At 47.7% G+C, this 13,881-nt stretch overlaps 2 protein-coding genes across 10 annotated transcripts in view; both read left to right on the top strand.

The window, feature by feature from the left end:
- Positions 1 to 8,146, top strand: part of LRP4 (LDL receptor related protein 4) — an 84,435-nt gene extending 76,289 nt beyond the window's left edge. For 3 of the 4 annotated variants that reach the window (XM_058026030.1, XM_058026029.1, XM_058026026.1), the window contains exons 33-38: positions 63 to 176; positions 472 to 595; positions 1,567 to 1,634; positions 2,332 to 2,419; positions 2,946 to 3,087; positions 4,829 to 8,146. In XM_058026030.1, coding sequence (XP_057882013.1) covers positions 63 to 176; positions 472 to 595; positions 1,567 to 1,634; positions 2,332 to 2,419; positions 2,946 to 3,087; positions 4,829 to 5,164 — 872 coding nt within the window. In that variant the 3' untranslated portion in view covers positions 5,165 to 8,146. Of the gene's footprint in view, positions 1 to 62; positions 177 to 471; positions 596 to 1,566; positions 1,635 to 2,331; positions 2,420 to 2,945; positions 3,088 to 3,650; positions 3,720 to 4,828 lie in introns of all 4 variants that reach the window. The other variant, XM_058026031.1, reaches the window with a different exon arrangement.
- Positions 8,147 to 9,749: 1,603 nt separating this feature from the next.
- The window catches only part of CKAP5 (cytoskeleton associated protein 5), a 54,023-nt gene continuing 49,891 nt past the window's right edge, over positions 9,750 to 13,881 (top strand). For 4 of the 6 annotated variants that reach the window (XM_058027334.1, XM_058027333.1, XM_058027330.1 and 1 more), the window contains exon 1: positions 9,750 to 9,838. The gene's annotated coding sequence lies outside the window, so the exon portion shown is untranslated. The other 2 variants (XM_058027332.1, XM_058027331.1) reach the window with 2 other exon arrangements.

Genomic DNA, 13,881 nt, shown 5'->3' with positions numbered 1-13,881 from the left:
GTTGCTCTGAGCCCCTTTTTGTTCAGATGTAACATATTTAGAAGATTGTTTGTTCTTTCCAGGTAGTAATGCTTGTGGAGTGAACAATGGAGGCTGCACTCACCTCTGCTTTGCCAGGGCTTCTGACTTTGTCTGTGCGTGTCCGGATGAGCCAGATGGGCGGCCCTGTTCTACGAGTGAGTTTACTGAGTGTCAGTTGGGTAGTAGCTTCCATAAGTGAGCCACTGCTGCTGCTTATGCAGTGGCAACCAGAGTGGATGTGGCTCTCCAGTGTGTAGATCTTACGCAGTCATATATTGGAACTGAGGCCAGTGGTTAGGAGTAAGCCTCCTTGTCCTTTCTGCTGACAGACTGGGTTTGAGGTGGGAAGCCTGCTCATATAAGCTATAGAGAGTTTTGGAAATGGCCTATCAGACTTGTTTATCTGTCGCACAAAGTTGGAGTCCTGCTTATTTTTCTGTCTTGTTATAGTTCCTGGTGTGGTGCCCCCTGGTCCAGAACCAACCAGTGTAAGTGAGAGAAGTCAAACACCACCTGGCAGACTAGGTACTTCAACAACCAAACCTCTCACATCTCTGGAAACAGTGGAAGGAAAGTAAGTGTTCTTGTTCCCTTGGAATTGGGGTGGGAAAGTCCCAGCTTTTGCAAGGTTCTACATGAAAGCCCCCTCTGGTTACAATCATCCATATATATCTATCCCTAGCCAAAAGAGGATATTCCAGCTGCAGATTTCACATTCTTAATGAATGAAACTATTATGACAAAGATGCAGTTGAGACGGCAAAGAGCCATTGTTGAGATGGCAAGAAACAGCTGGAGATCCTTTCTGTCCGTGTTGTTGAAATATGTGTGTGGGCTGACTGTACTGAAGTGTTAAAATCCACCTTTAGCTGATGTGCCATAACTTGATTGATTTTTGAATCTCCTAATTTTGAGAACCTATTTCTGAGAGGAGGACAGAGGAGTCTGTTGCTTCAATTCACTGAAACATCTCAGACTAGACCCACACGGCTGAGGAAATGGTTCTGCCCTGGGAAGGGGATAGCTTGCTTGGGGCAGAACAGAATCTTTGCAGCTCTAACATTTAATTTACAGTGCAAGTAGTTAAGAGACTCTTTTCTGCTAATTCCCTACAGCCTGCTATTTATACAGCTCAGCAAAAGAGTGGTTCTATAGTATATAGTCGAGTTATTTACAGAGCAAAACTTGCACTTTGAGTATGATTTATTGGACAGAAATGTCTTCATGCTGACTCTTGAGACATTTTGATTTTTGCTTTAGCACTAATGCTGAAATTTGTTTCCTGGAAGATATGAGTGCATCTGTGTACCTGAGAGGCAAATCTAGAATGAATTGGATATAAAGATACTGCTAACCAATAATTGATATATACATAATTGTATGTATAGTTGTCTCTTCTCTGGATGCAGAATACTGAGGAAGAAAAAGGAAGACCTGTGTTTTTTAACTGGAAAGGGAAGGTGCTAACCCATTCCATCCTGTTTTTTGAGACCTTTGTTACTGTTGATTCTACTTCTAGTAAATAACTGTCCTTTTGTCATTCAGCTGCTCTGACAAAGATGCCAGGCAAGGCTTGTGTACTCGTGCCAACGAGGCGGTGTTGGCCACCATGGGTGAGTTGCTTTTCTTTAACTCTTCTCCACCAGAGCTGTTCCTCCAGATGCGCTCAGGCATTCCAGTCCATAGGTCTGAAACTGAAATTTCTGAAATTCGGACTTAAATTACTCCAATGCCCTCTGAGTAGAGCAAAATGCCTCTGTAGACGTTCATTAACCTAGATAGGGACTTTTCCAAGTGACTCCTTGGTCTGAAGAATTGTTCTGTTTTCTTTCATCCTATACCTCATCCACTGGGCTCTTCCCATTAATAGTACTCTATTTCACTGTCCCCTTTGTGTTTAGTTGAAGATGGTTGACTGTAGTAATTGCTTCCCAATGCAGGAGTAACCTGTCAGCAAGTAACCTGTCATGTAACTCCTCCATTACAACCCCATTACAAAGATCTTGACACTTATTGATTTGCTGGGGCCTGGGTGGGAGGAAAGTTGACCATATGTTTGTTTCATATGAAGCCAAAGACAACCCTTTGCTAAACATTAATGTGCTGATGTTTTAGTTTACATACTTCTGTATGGGTAAAGCCCCAGCATCAGGCATTACACCAAGGTCAGTACTGGAATACAGCTCCCAATATTACCAGTTAGATTGTGCCTGGGCCAGTCTGACCTGAGACATTACAGCACACCACAACAGTCAGTATTATCCAGTGAAATATAAAAGTACATAAATTACCCTTTATATTCACTTTCAGGAGAAGGACTGCATGTCAGCTACATTATTGGAGGTCTTCTCAGCATCTTGTTTATTTTGCTGCTTATCGCTGCTTTAATTATATACAGGTAAGTGATCTTTTTTCTGTCTCCTGCCCAGTTGTAAACTCTTGCGTTGTAGAAGAAAGTCTCTGAAAGCACTAAATCTTTCTTTATTTTCATTTACAGTCCTTTTCTCCTTCATTGGAAGGAGTGCTTGATGATTTTATTTGCAAGGTTTTAGTCCTGTGCCTCTAAAGTGTTTGCAATGCAGTTCTACTATTTGAAACCTTATTGGCTGAATTTTCTGCAGAGAGCTTATGAGTTATGGACAGGAATGTGAGATAATTCATATCTCAGTAAATGTATGAGCTCATGTGCTTTCTGACAGATAACTTCACCAGTTACTGCCATGATAGCTTTTGTGATTACATGGCAGTGCCTTGCTGTACTGCTAGCTAGTAAATGGACTCATAGCTGAAGAGCCAGGTGAAGCCAGAATTCTCTCTTTGGAGGACAGTGGAGATGGCTGAAGCCATTCACTTGCTGAGCACTCAGGAACTTTGGATCCTGGCAGTGGGTTCCTGTGACTTTTCTGACGGCTCTCTCCCTCTAGGCATAATAAGTCCAAGTTTACGGACCCTGGCTTGGGGAACCTAACCTACAGTAATCCTTCATATCGGACATCTACCCAGGAGGTGAAGATTGAATCCATTCCCAAACCAACCATGTACAACCAGCTGTGCTACAAGAAGGAGGTAAGAACTGCTACTAAGACATGGAAGCCCAGCCCAAGCTGCTGTTGAGTATCACAGGCCTCACTAGGTGGAAGGATTGCAACTTGTGAGCATTTACCTATAGGACACAGAAGGACAGCTTCAGTGCATTGCTCAGACTGCTATGGACATCAGCCAGCAACACTTCTTCACTAGTGAGCTGTAGTGAATTTGACCTGTCTTTAGTTCTCTGCTTCTTACCCACTCCCACAGTGTCTTGTATTTCATTTGCATTGAGTGCTGGCCCTCGAAAGTGCATGAGCCAATTGAAATTGTCTTCCTTGGATACAGGTCCTGGTTAGTGACTTGCACCAAGGTTGCTTTGGACAGTCACCAGGGGAACCAGGCAGCCAGAAGGGATTTGGTAACAAGAAAATGGCTCCTGGCTGTGCACGGCCTGAAAAGGGTGGGATAGGGGAAAAAAATAGAGCCCTTATTAAATAGAGCATTTTAAAGGCCCTTCAGAGGTCCGTACTTTGTGCCACATGATGGAGAGAGTTTAATATATCTTGCAGCACTTAGTTTCTCCTCTCTTTTCTCCTCAGAAGCTTTCTTATCACTCAGATAGCTTCTCATCTTCCCTGTTCTGATTTCCGTCCACATCCTCTCGTCAGGTATCACTGCTCTGTGTGTTTGATCCTGCCTCCCTCACTCAAGCTCTGTTGTGTGGCTCAAGCGCTGTCCGTACTAATTGCTCTTTCTTGGTTTCCTCCCCTGCTTTTATGTCCTTAAACTAGCTCTACTGTCTGTCAGGAACATGCAAGTAATTTTCTGTGGCAGATTGTTTGGTCTGGGCTTTGGCTACTCATACTCACTGATATTTTGAACAGGCAGCTTCTGTTAGGACAGTTTGTGATTATCTGTTAGATTACTTGGTTCCTCTGGCAGGGATCACAGACTTACACAGGGGAAAGTTCTCCCTTGCTGTTTTTCAAAGGTACTATCCAATAGATTCCCCAAATCTTCAAGCCATTTTAGCTTTATCTATTAAGGATAAGCCAGGATTATTTATCTGGGAATCTAAATGCTTTCCATTTTCCCTTAATTCTGATGCTCCTTGATATACTCAGATGTATATTTCCCCACTGCCTCTACTTTCTCCTCAGGGATAGATCAAGTGCTCCTTATTTCACAGTGAGCCAAGTTAGATTTTACTATTTTAATCTCAGTGTGGTCCCTTTTGCGTCTGATAATTTTTGTTGATTCCCTATAATCTCCTTCCCCTCTGCTGCTGTGAGACTTGGACTCAACAGTGGTATTCCAGCTATGAGAGGTGAATCTAGAATGACTCAGATGTAAAGATTTGCAAACCTTGAATTGATCTCCTGTCTACTTTTGCCATGAGCTTTTCTGTCTGTTTCTGCTTCCCATTTTGTTTGGTGGGGTTTTTTTCCTTCCTTTTTAGGCTCAGTGTTCTTACTTTCTTCTGTCAGGGAATATGTACAGTTGAATGAGAAGAGCAGCCTCATCCTCATTCTGCTTCCACGACTGAAGAATCAGGGAGTTTGGAATGAGAGCCCTTGCAGGGAGGACTCATCTGGGGGTGGTAAAGAACTAAAGGAAGCTTAAAATGGGTTCTGTCATTGTGGCAGTTAAAGCCAGTGGCTGTTTACATGGAGGTCCAGCTCTTTGTCTGCTTCCCTGTCTTTATTCCAGCTCTGCATTGCTCTTTGCCATAGTTTTCCATAGACGTATTTTTTTCATTCATCTGTCTTCTCCCTAGACTGGTCCTGACCACAGCTACACTAAGGAGAAGATCAAGATTGTGGAGGGAATATGCCTTTTGTCCAGTGATGATTCTGAATGGGATGACCTGAAGCAGATTCGGAGCTCCCGCGGAGGGATCCTCCGGGACCACGTCTGCATGAAGACAGACACAGTCTCTATCCAGGCTAGTTCTGGGTCACTGGATGACACCGAAACGGAGCAGCTGCTACAGGAAGAACAGTCTGAATGCAGCAGTGTTAACACAGCAGCAGCCACTCCTGAGCGGCGGGGCTCACTCCCAGACACAGGCTGGAAACACCAACGCAAGCCCTCCACAGAGAGCGAGGTCTAAAGTACACGTGACTTTGGGAACAGTCATACCCACCCTACCCTCTGCTCTGCACAGAAAAGACAGACTCTGCCTGCCTGGCAAGGAGGGGCACAGAGAACAGCCTCTCTTGCAAGGGGCCTGAGACTGAGACTGCCTTTCAGCATGGCACCTGGGCAGCTGTGTTGTTGTGCCTGGAGAAGGAGGATGGGTGGGTTGGTTGGAACCCAGAAACCCTTTTGACTCATTTTCGCTGTCTGTGGTTTATTTATATGTTCCCTTTTCCTGGAAGTTGCCGCATTAACTTTTGCAGTGACTCGTCTGGCCTGAATCTGGTTCAGAGTGTCTGTTCCCTGGCAACCTGCAAGTCCTGTGCCATCCAGCTCACGGTCAATGCCCATGAAGAGAGCAGAGCTGTCTCATTGCTGGCTCCTGGTCACAGAAGTACCCCTAGTCATTCCAGCACTAGCAGCACTCTTTGAGGCTTTGTGTTGAGGGGTCTCTGACATGAGAGAGGTCTTTTATATATGGGACATACTTTGGGGCTCAAGAGGACACTGACACAGCATCAGGTGACCTTGTAAAGGCATAAAGAGGAGATAACCACAGCTGCCGAGACTCATTTCATGAGAGCATCACTGCTTACTTTCATATCTGCTACTAAAAACTTTAAGGAATGCTCAGATGGGAGCACTGTGTCTGTTGCTGGCAGTGGACACTGCTCCTGTTCTCCCCTTTCCCATTAAAACATGTTTCTACTCTGGAAAAACAAGAGTCAGCAAATGCCCCTTTCAGAACTGTTCCTGTGGGTACTGGAGTCTGAGTGCTAGACTTGAGACAAGAAGAAATTGGTATTTTACTTAGCACTACAGGGCTAATGGGGGGAAATGGGTCTCAGCAAGACCTAAATGTTACTGATCTTTGCATAACTGATACATAAAAAAAGAAAAAGAAAATTTGCTAGGTCCCCACTAGTTCCAATTCTGTAAGGTCCCAATTATTTTGGCCTTTAGGACCTTTGATTACCATAATAAGGGAAAAGAGATAATTCCTAGGTCGAGTCTTTCCCAGGGGAATGCTCAGTGCTGACAGTTAGGAACTGCTTTATTACTAGGCTGAGCCCATTTGACCTAGAATGGGAGACAGTAATCAGGGAGCTGCAAAGGCCATTCTAAGTAGTTGTTTATCAGACAGAATTGCACTTTAAATTCTTCTGTTACCACTAAGTAGCTCTCATTGCCAAATAATTTTTCCCATCAGCTGCATGAGCTTCAGTTCTCTCGCCTCCAAGACTCTTACCCTTTAGGGAATGTCATCCTACCCTTGCAGCCAAAACCCAGCAGCATTTGGAGCTGGGTCTTGCATGCTTCAAAGGACTATTGCCACCTCTTCATACTCTCTTGTCATCTGTTTCTTCAAAAAGAAAAAAGAGAAAATATTGCTTGACACTTTTCCAAAAACAAAATTTATATTAACCCCTCAAATCATATGGTAAAATATTAAGCATTAAGCCAGATCCTTGGAAGCAGAACTTCCCAGTGAAGAATTTCTCACTGCAAACTTTGTAACCTCTTTTATCGCATGGGAAGAGGTCAAGTACATTCCCATCCATGGTGTAAAGAGAACAAAACATACACTGGGGTATGGTTCAGAGGTAGGGGGAGGGTACAACTCCCATGCAATATTTTTTTCAGCTGATTAAAAAGAAGAATCATCCTACTCTGCTCGAACCTTGTTTATATGCTAACCGTCCTGCTACCCCTGAAAAACACCACAGTTGCCAATAGTTTGCCTGTACTTTTCACAGTAGAGGTAGCTTTGTAGATAGGGGAAGATTGCAGCTTCGACCTGGCTAGGTGTCTTGAGGCTCTGTCCCTAACTGCACCATTGGGCTGACTGGTGTATATTCCTGTGGAAAATGAACTGGAGCTAAGGCTTGGATTTCCCTGTGTAATGTGGGACTCTTCCCTACTCCCAGAGGGATTTATTTTTTTTTAATTAGATTTTTATTTAATTATTTATTTGTTTGACTCCAGCCTTGGAAGCATTGATTTTGTTGGGCAGAGGCACTTTCGGATTGAGGTGTGGACTTGACTGGGAACTGAGAAAGGAGTGCATATCACTGACATGGACGCTGCCCATCTAAGCCACTTCACGCAGGGACAACACCAGAGGACTCAAGCATAAGCAGAAGAATCAAATCATGAGCAGAAACCATGTATAGGGGCAGGGGCATCAGGGCTGGGAGTGGGGACATGGGGAAGGAAGGTTCTGACCTGTAGGACCTCAGGGTTTCTTTGGGTTTTGGAATGGGTTGTTCTTTTTTTCTCCCAGTAGCTTATATGACCATGCACCAAAATCCTGAGGTGGGACAGGGGTGAAGGGAAACATCTGCCCAGACCTGTTCTTAAGATTAAGTCAGCCTGTCAAAGTAACTGCTGTCCAAGCCACAGGTGTGGAAGGGAAGGGAAAAACACAGTCAGTCTTCTCAACAACTCATGGTGTTTGTGAACTCCACCTTGATCAATGTTCTCTGCTGCTTCTTAGGAGAGACCCTGCACACTCCAGCCTAACAACCTTTCATGACTGCTCTCTGCTCCCTTCCTCAAATGATTATGGTGAAAAGGAACAATAAAATGTCACACAGCCTCCTCTACCAGAGAGGTGGGCAGAAATTTGTGTCTTTTTTCTAGAGACAGCCCCAGTGAGATGCTGCCTTGGGGATGCATCATGGTTCCCATTCCGGGGAAGAGAAGACCCTCGTTGCACTTAGGATGTTAAGAATGTAGAAAGGCTACTGGAGGATGATCTCTTGAGCACTGATTTACTATGTAAAAAGCAAACCTCTCTCCTGTCTGTCCTGAGCTAACGTCAGTGATTTCCACGTGTTCCTGTGTAATGGTTTTAACGTTACTCACTGGAGACATTGGATTTTCTGGAGTTATTTAACCACTGTGTTCAATATTTTAGGGGTTGATGATAATTTAATATAAATTTAGCTTTTCTTAACCACTCTGCCTGGCTTTTGGTTGTGAATCATGCATGTTCTTTGGACTCTCCTTTGAATGAGGAACTCCCAAACCTGTCAGACAGGACCTCAACTTTGCTTTATTTGAGAGGAGCAAGAAGACAGGAAGAGATTTGGGTTCGTAGAAACCTGATTGTAGCACACACTGTACCCCTTTGATTTTGAATCAAGGGCCCAATATCTACAGTCACTTCTGCAGATTCTTTCACACACATAATACCTCTCACTCTGCCCCACCTTGCATTTTCACCCCCTCTTTAACATGGCAACAGCAGAAGGGGCTGTTCGTATTAGGACTGTAGAGTTCTCAAGCCTCTGCCGAGCAGAAAATAAAGTTCTGAAGAAGAGCTGGTTTTTCTTTCTGCAGGGGGTTTTGTTTAAGCTTCTGTTGGCTTTTTTTTTTTATAACCAAGAGTTTAAATAGTGCCAAAGGCTGAGTAATGAATGAAACATCCATTAATAACTGACACTACAGTACTGATGCTAGTCTTGTAACACATTCTGTCCCTTTCTGATGAAAGAACTACCTAAAACATTTAAAACAACTGTATTTCTGCTCATTTCACAACTGAAGCACTGTGTAGAAGCCATTTCAATCAGGTCATGAAAAAATTGCCTCTCTTCCAAAAAACTGATGGTGCTCACATGGCACGGTGGGGAGAGGGCAGTGTAAGATTAATTGCAGTTGTGTGCATGGCATTCTGGCGTCCCTTGTCTTCGGTTCTGATTACCCATAAAAAATTTCCTTCGATTTTTAAAGCTGAAGTGAAGGAACAAACGAGAGAAAACACACTGTGCTCCAAAACCAGTTCACAGAATGGGTCGGGGTGGAGAGGACACTGTGGGTCACCTGAGCCAACCTTCCCTGATCAAGCAGGGTCACTCCAGAGCACATGGCACAGGACAGTGTCCAGACAAATCCTGTCATCTCTAGTAAGGGAGACTCCACAACTTCTCTGGGCCCTCTCCCAGTGCACGGTCAGCCACACAGTAAAGAAGTTCCTCCTATTCCTGTGGAATTTCCTGTGCATCAGTTTCTGCCCGTTTCCTCTTGTCTTATTGCTGGGCATCACGGAGCAGAGCCTTCTGACACCTCTTCAGATACTGACAGACATTGGTGAGGTCCCCTCTCAGTCGTTTCTTGAGTTGCTGCGTTACAAATTCACTGACCATAAAGACAGGGCCCATTGCTCTGTAACAGGATCTTCTCCAGAGCCGAATCCATCAGCTCCGACATGCTTTAGCCCTTTGCCGGCGGGTCGCGCGGTCTGACCCGGCTGCCTTAGGACCTGCGCCTCTCGCCGGGCGCTGCTCCGGCCGTGGAGGGCCCGGCGGCCCCCTCCTGCATCCCCCATGGGGACACGGCGGCGGCCGAGAGGGCGGACGGGCGCGTCTCGGTAGCGGCCGAGCGGGGGGCGCGCGGTGCCGCCGGAGCCGCCCGCGGCGGTGCGCGCTCCCGATGGCCCCGCCGCTGGCTCGGGAGCGCGCGGAGAGCACGCGCTGCGGCTGCCGGATTCAAACGGGCCAATGAGAGGCGCGGGCGCGAGCGCGGGCGGGGCCGGCAGCGGCCAATGGGCGCGGCGGACACTGGGAGGTGCGGGCGGTGCTGGCGATTTCAAACCCCGCCGAGCAGCCGCCGGACCGTCACCGGCCCGACCCGCCGGGCCCAGGTGAGACCCGCCCGCCTCGTCCCTGCCCCGGTGAGCTGCGGCCCCTTCGCCGTCGGCTCTCCGCGCCCGTGGGAGGGCGGCTAGGCCTGCCTCCGCCGCCAGGCCCGAGCCTCCCCGTTTCTCCCGGGAACCGTGTGGAGGCGTAGTCCCAGCGGTGCGACATCTCCCCGCGGGGATGGCCCGGGCCCGCGGGCTGCGGCGGCATCCGTCCGCAGAGCCCGGCGGCGTGAGGATTGCGGCTGGTAGCAGAGAGAGGCCGCGGCCTGTACCGCGTCGCGCCGCGGAGGCGCAGCTCGCTCAGCCGCCCGCCAGCCGGGGGGCGATGGGGCCGCTGGGAGCCGCGGGCTCGGCGGCTCCGCCTCGGCCGCCTCCGTCCGTTGTGGGCCTGGGGCTGCTGCTGGGCGCCTTCCGTGGGAGGCGGCCGGAATGGTGGGCCTGGGAGCCGCCGGGGGAACGGGGCGCTTCTGTCCCTGAGGCTCCGTGCAGGATCGGTTCCCCCTCTAGAATGTCCTTAGCAAAGCGTTCTCTGGGGTAATTGTAGTTCTAGAACTACAACTGGCGTGAGCTCATCTCTTATTTCTGCAGCTCTGTTGTTGGGTGCGAGTGTTGAGATTGCCAGAGCCCTCTCCAGGAGGTGCTTCCTGTTGAATCCTCTCTAGTATAGGCGAAGAAGAGCTGGATAGAAGTGTGTGTTCCATGCTTCTGCACGCACACTTTTCCTGCATTTCATTTGATTTTGTTTCTGAAACAGATAGTCTTGTGATTCTTCCAAAGACAGTACTTTTCAGGTTGTTGTGCAGAGTATTTTTCTCCTGAATCTGGAAGTTTTGGGTTGGAAGACAGACTGAGGAATGACACCTCTGTGTGCCTTAAGCAAACCAGAATTCTGTTCTAAGAATAAAAAAAAAATTAAAAATCATATGTGCTACAGTTTTCTAACTGATTTGCTGTGTGTGATCTATCTGGTTATTCTGCAGTTTTTACTTTTTGCTGATTTTAGTGTTAGATTTCCTGCTGAACTGCCGTGCAGTTCAAGTTGCCTTGTACAGGTGAGAAGGGGATGAGCCGTTGTCGGGATGTTGAGCTACCAGCAATGGGAGCCCTTCCTAATGTATTACTCTTGTATCAGCTAAAGTGTTGCTGTAGGCTTTCAGTGAATCTAGTAGTTTGAAACTGTAAAGCTGCTTAGTTCAGAATCCATGGAGTCTTGAATATTGGCATATTCTAAAGGTGTACTCACAAAAGTCTGTTATTAAAACTTTGAGAAAGGTTCCCCTCAGAAAGTAGAATGATTGAGTGCAAATTGCCTGTATAGTTTTGACTCTAGTGTCTAACATCAGATCAGTTGATTGTACAAAATTTAGAATTTGGTTTGGTTTTCTTGCCTCAGGCTTGGCCTTTCTTTAAACTTTGCTGTTTTGGTAGCTTCCCCTCAAATTGAACTTTCTGATTCAGTGTTTGGTTTTTTTCCTACTTCATTAATTGTGGTAGGGCTAAGCCTTATAAGCAACATTGGGAGAGTGATATATCAAAGCAGAATTGATATATCAAAGCAGAATCGCTGGCAAATGGCCTTCAGGTAAAACAGACTGTGTTTTTGAGAATTTCAATACATCTGCAACCATTTGTTCAGAAACAAAGTTGGGTACATTAATTAGGTGACCTGCTATAGGAGAAATTATGTGACAACTTCACAAAAAGAAATTTGAATTTTAGAAGTATGGGGGTTATTCAGACTGCTTTAGATCTATATTGATGGAAGGTTCCTCCCTTGGTGTTGTAATGTGAAAAAGGGAATGCATGGTGATGGAACATGATTCCTGGTTCTTGTACACATAGGACTTGTATTTGTCAGACTTAACTTTCATGCTGGCTCTTGTCCTTCCCCTTGTATGGGTCAGTTATGTAAGCTGGGCCTCTGCCTCTGAAAACTTTGTTTGCCACAGTGGGTCTGTGCTCTCATACCAAAGTCTGCTAAAATGGGAAGATCTTGTTCCTATTTAATAGTCGATGCAGGAAACCTGAATTTCAGTGTAATGTTATAAATGGTTTCACTCAGTGTGTTTGGTGATAAATATACAGCAGAAAAGCACTTAGCATGTTGTATGCTTCTTCAGTCAATCGTTTTGGGGTTTTTTTTGCTACCCAGTTGTCATCTGCAAATGCAGCACTTCTGTTTGCCTCTTCTTATATATGACTAAAGCACATCTTAAACAGTACATTCAATTAGAAACTGCTCTGAATATTTTGTGGAGTAGAAATAACTATCTTAATTATCTAATTTGGAGGATTTTGTTGTGAAGGATGCGTGACTGGAAGGACACTTGAAAGATGTAAGTGCTTGCAAACCTTTAATTAAGGTTTTCAAAGTCACGGTCAGTGTTCATCTGGTTCCCTTTTTTCCCATTCCTACCTCTCCTCTGTTTCACATTACCAGCAGCTGTCCTTATATGGTTTATAAAAGAAATATATAAACTTGTATTGCTAATTTGTTTGTAAACTATTTAACGTAAGTGGTTTGTCAAGTCTGCCAGAGTAGGATGGCGTTAAAGCCATTTGCATCTGTAGCAGAACGGTTGGTTCAAGACAACATAGTCCAAGACTAATATGGTGTAGCTTTGCTGATGCTTTGTTGTAGACTGTTCCCAGCGGTTCATGTTATATGGGTGGAGTTCTGAAGTGACATTGAAAAGCCTTGTATCCTTTTGTTTAAACGAACTATTGCCTTGCACCGGGCAGTGTTGCTCTGGCTTGTTTGAATAAAGAGTCTCTTGACCTGAGCACTTGTACATTGTCTGGAGTTGTCTCTGACAGCTCGGTTGCTGCCAATGTCAGATGTTGAAAAGCAGAAGCTGCTGTGCGTGTTTGTGCCGTTCTGCTGCAGGAGTAGAGTGAGGTAGTAGGAAAAGTTACTTGGGCAATTCAGTGGGAAGCATGGCTGGTGCTAGCGGTGCCTGGAAAAGGCATCTTTATTCAGCTAGCTAAAAAGATGGCTGGAGAAATACAGCCTTACATCACATGGCTTGATGCTCTTCTGAGGAGGAAGCAAGTGACACCCAGTTCCCACCATACCAGCTTCTTCAGTTGCTATTGTCGCTATAGAAAAGGCATCTCAAAATGTCAGACGATGGGTTAGAGAGATCGCTGATGAATCAGCTCCACCAGAGCGCTGTCATTACGCATCTTGCAGCAGCATGAAATGCGGGGATGGTATGGTGCCAGGCTCTTCGTTCGTACCTCCTTTGAAGGCACTGTTTCTCCTTCCCCACGGCTGGCCTTGTTCCTGCTGTCGGGTTTCAGAACCGCTCCCTCCTTCAATTAGGGATTGCTGGATGATTGGTGGCCTGGGATAATGTCTGCTGCATGCTGGGCTATGACCGCAGCTCCCTCTGTTAGAGCAGTAATTGTTCTGACGGGCATGGGCGTTCGGGGTATGACTCATGAGGCCAGCGGGCCTGGCGGGCCAAGCTGCTCACTGGTCGCCGGCCCGGCGGCCCCTTCTTTGCCGAGAGGCGGCACCGCGGCCGCCGGCAGGGCCGAGCAGCGCCTGCTGCCTCTCGCCCGGCCCCGCGGGGGCGGCTCGGCGGCGGCGGGAAGGGAGCGCGATGTGCCCGGGGCTGCTGCGGGGTCAGCGCGGCGGGGCCGCCGCTGCCCTGCCCTGCCCGCCTTTGTCTGGCCCCGGCGCGGGCCGGCTCCCGCCCAGGTGCGGCCGCGGCGCCCCGAGCCCCGCCCGCGGCGGGGAGGGGCTCGTCCCGGCCCGCCCGCGGTTCCCGCCCGCTGCTGCCGGGAGCCGGCCCGGAGCTGTCAGGGTGAGTGTCCGGCCAGGCCCGGCCGAGCCGCGGGCGGTGCGCGGCGGCGCTGCCGGGGCCCGGCCGTGGGGCGGGGGCGGCGGGCACAGACAATGCCGGGCGGGCGGCCTGCTCGCCGTGCCCGGCCGCGGCCTGCGGCCACACGCCCGCGGAGCGGGAAACGCCGCCGGGCTGCGGGGACGCCTCGGGGGCTGCGGGCAGACGTGGAGGGGGTGTTCTTCTGGAAGGTGCTGG

Source organism: Melospiza georgiana, chromosome 6 (genome assembly GCF_028018845.1).
Source record: "Melospiza georgiana isolate bMelGeo1 chromosome 6, bMelGeo1.pri, whole genome shotgun sequence".
NCBI lineage: Eukaryota > Metazoa > Chordata > Aves > Passeriformes > Passerellidae > Melospiza > Melospiza georgiana.
This window is presented reverse-complemented; position numbering and strand designations above follow the sequence as displayed.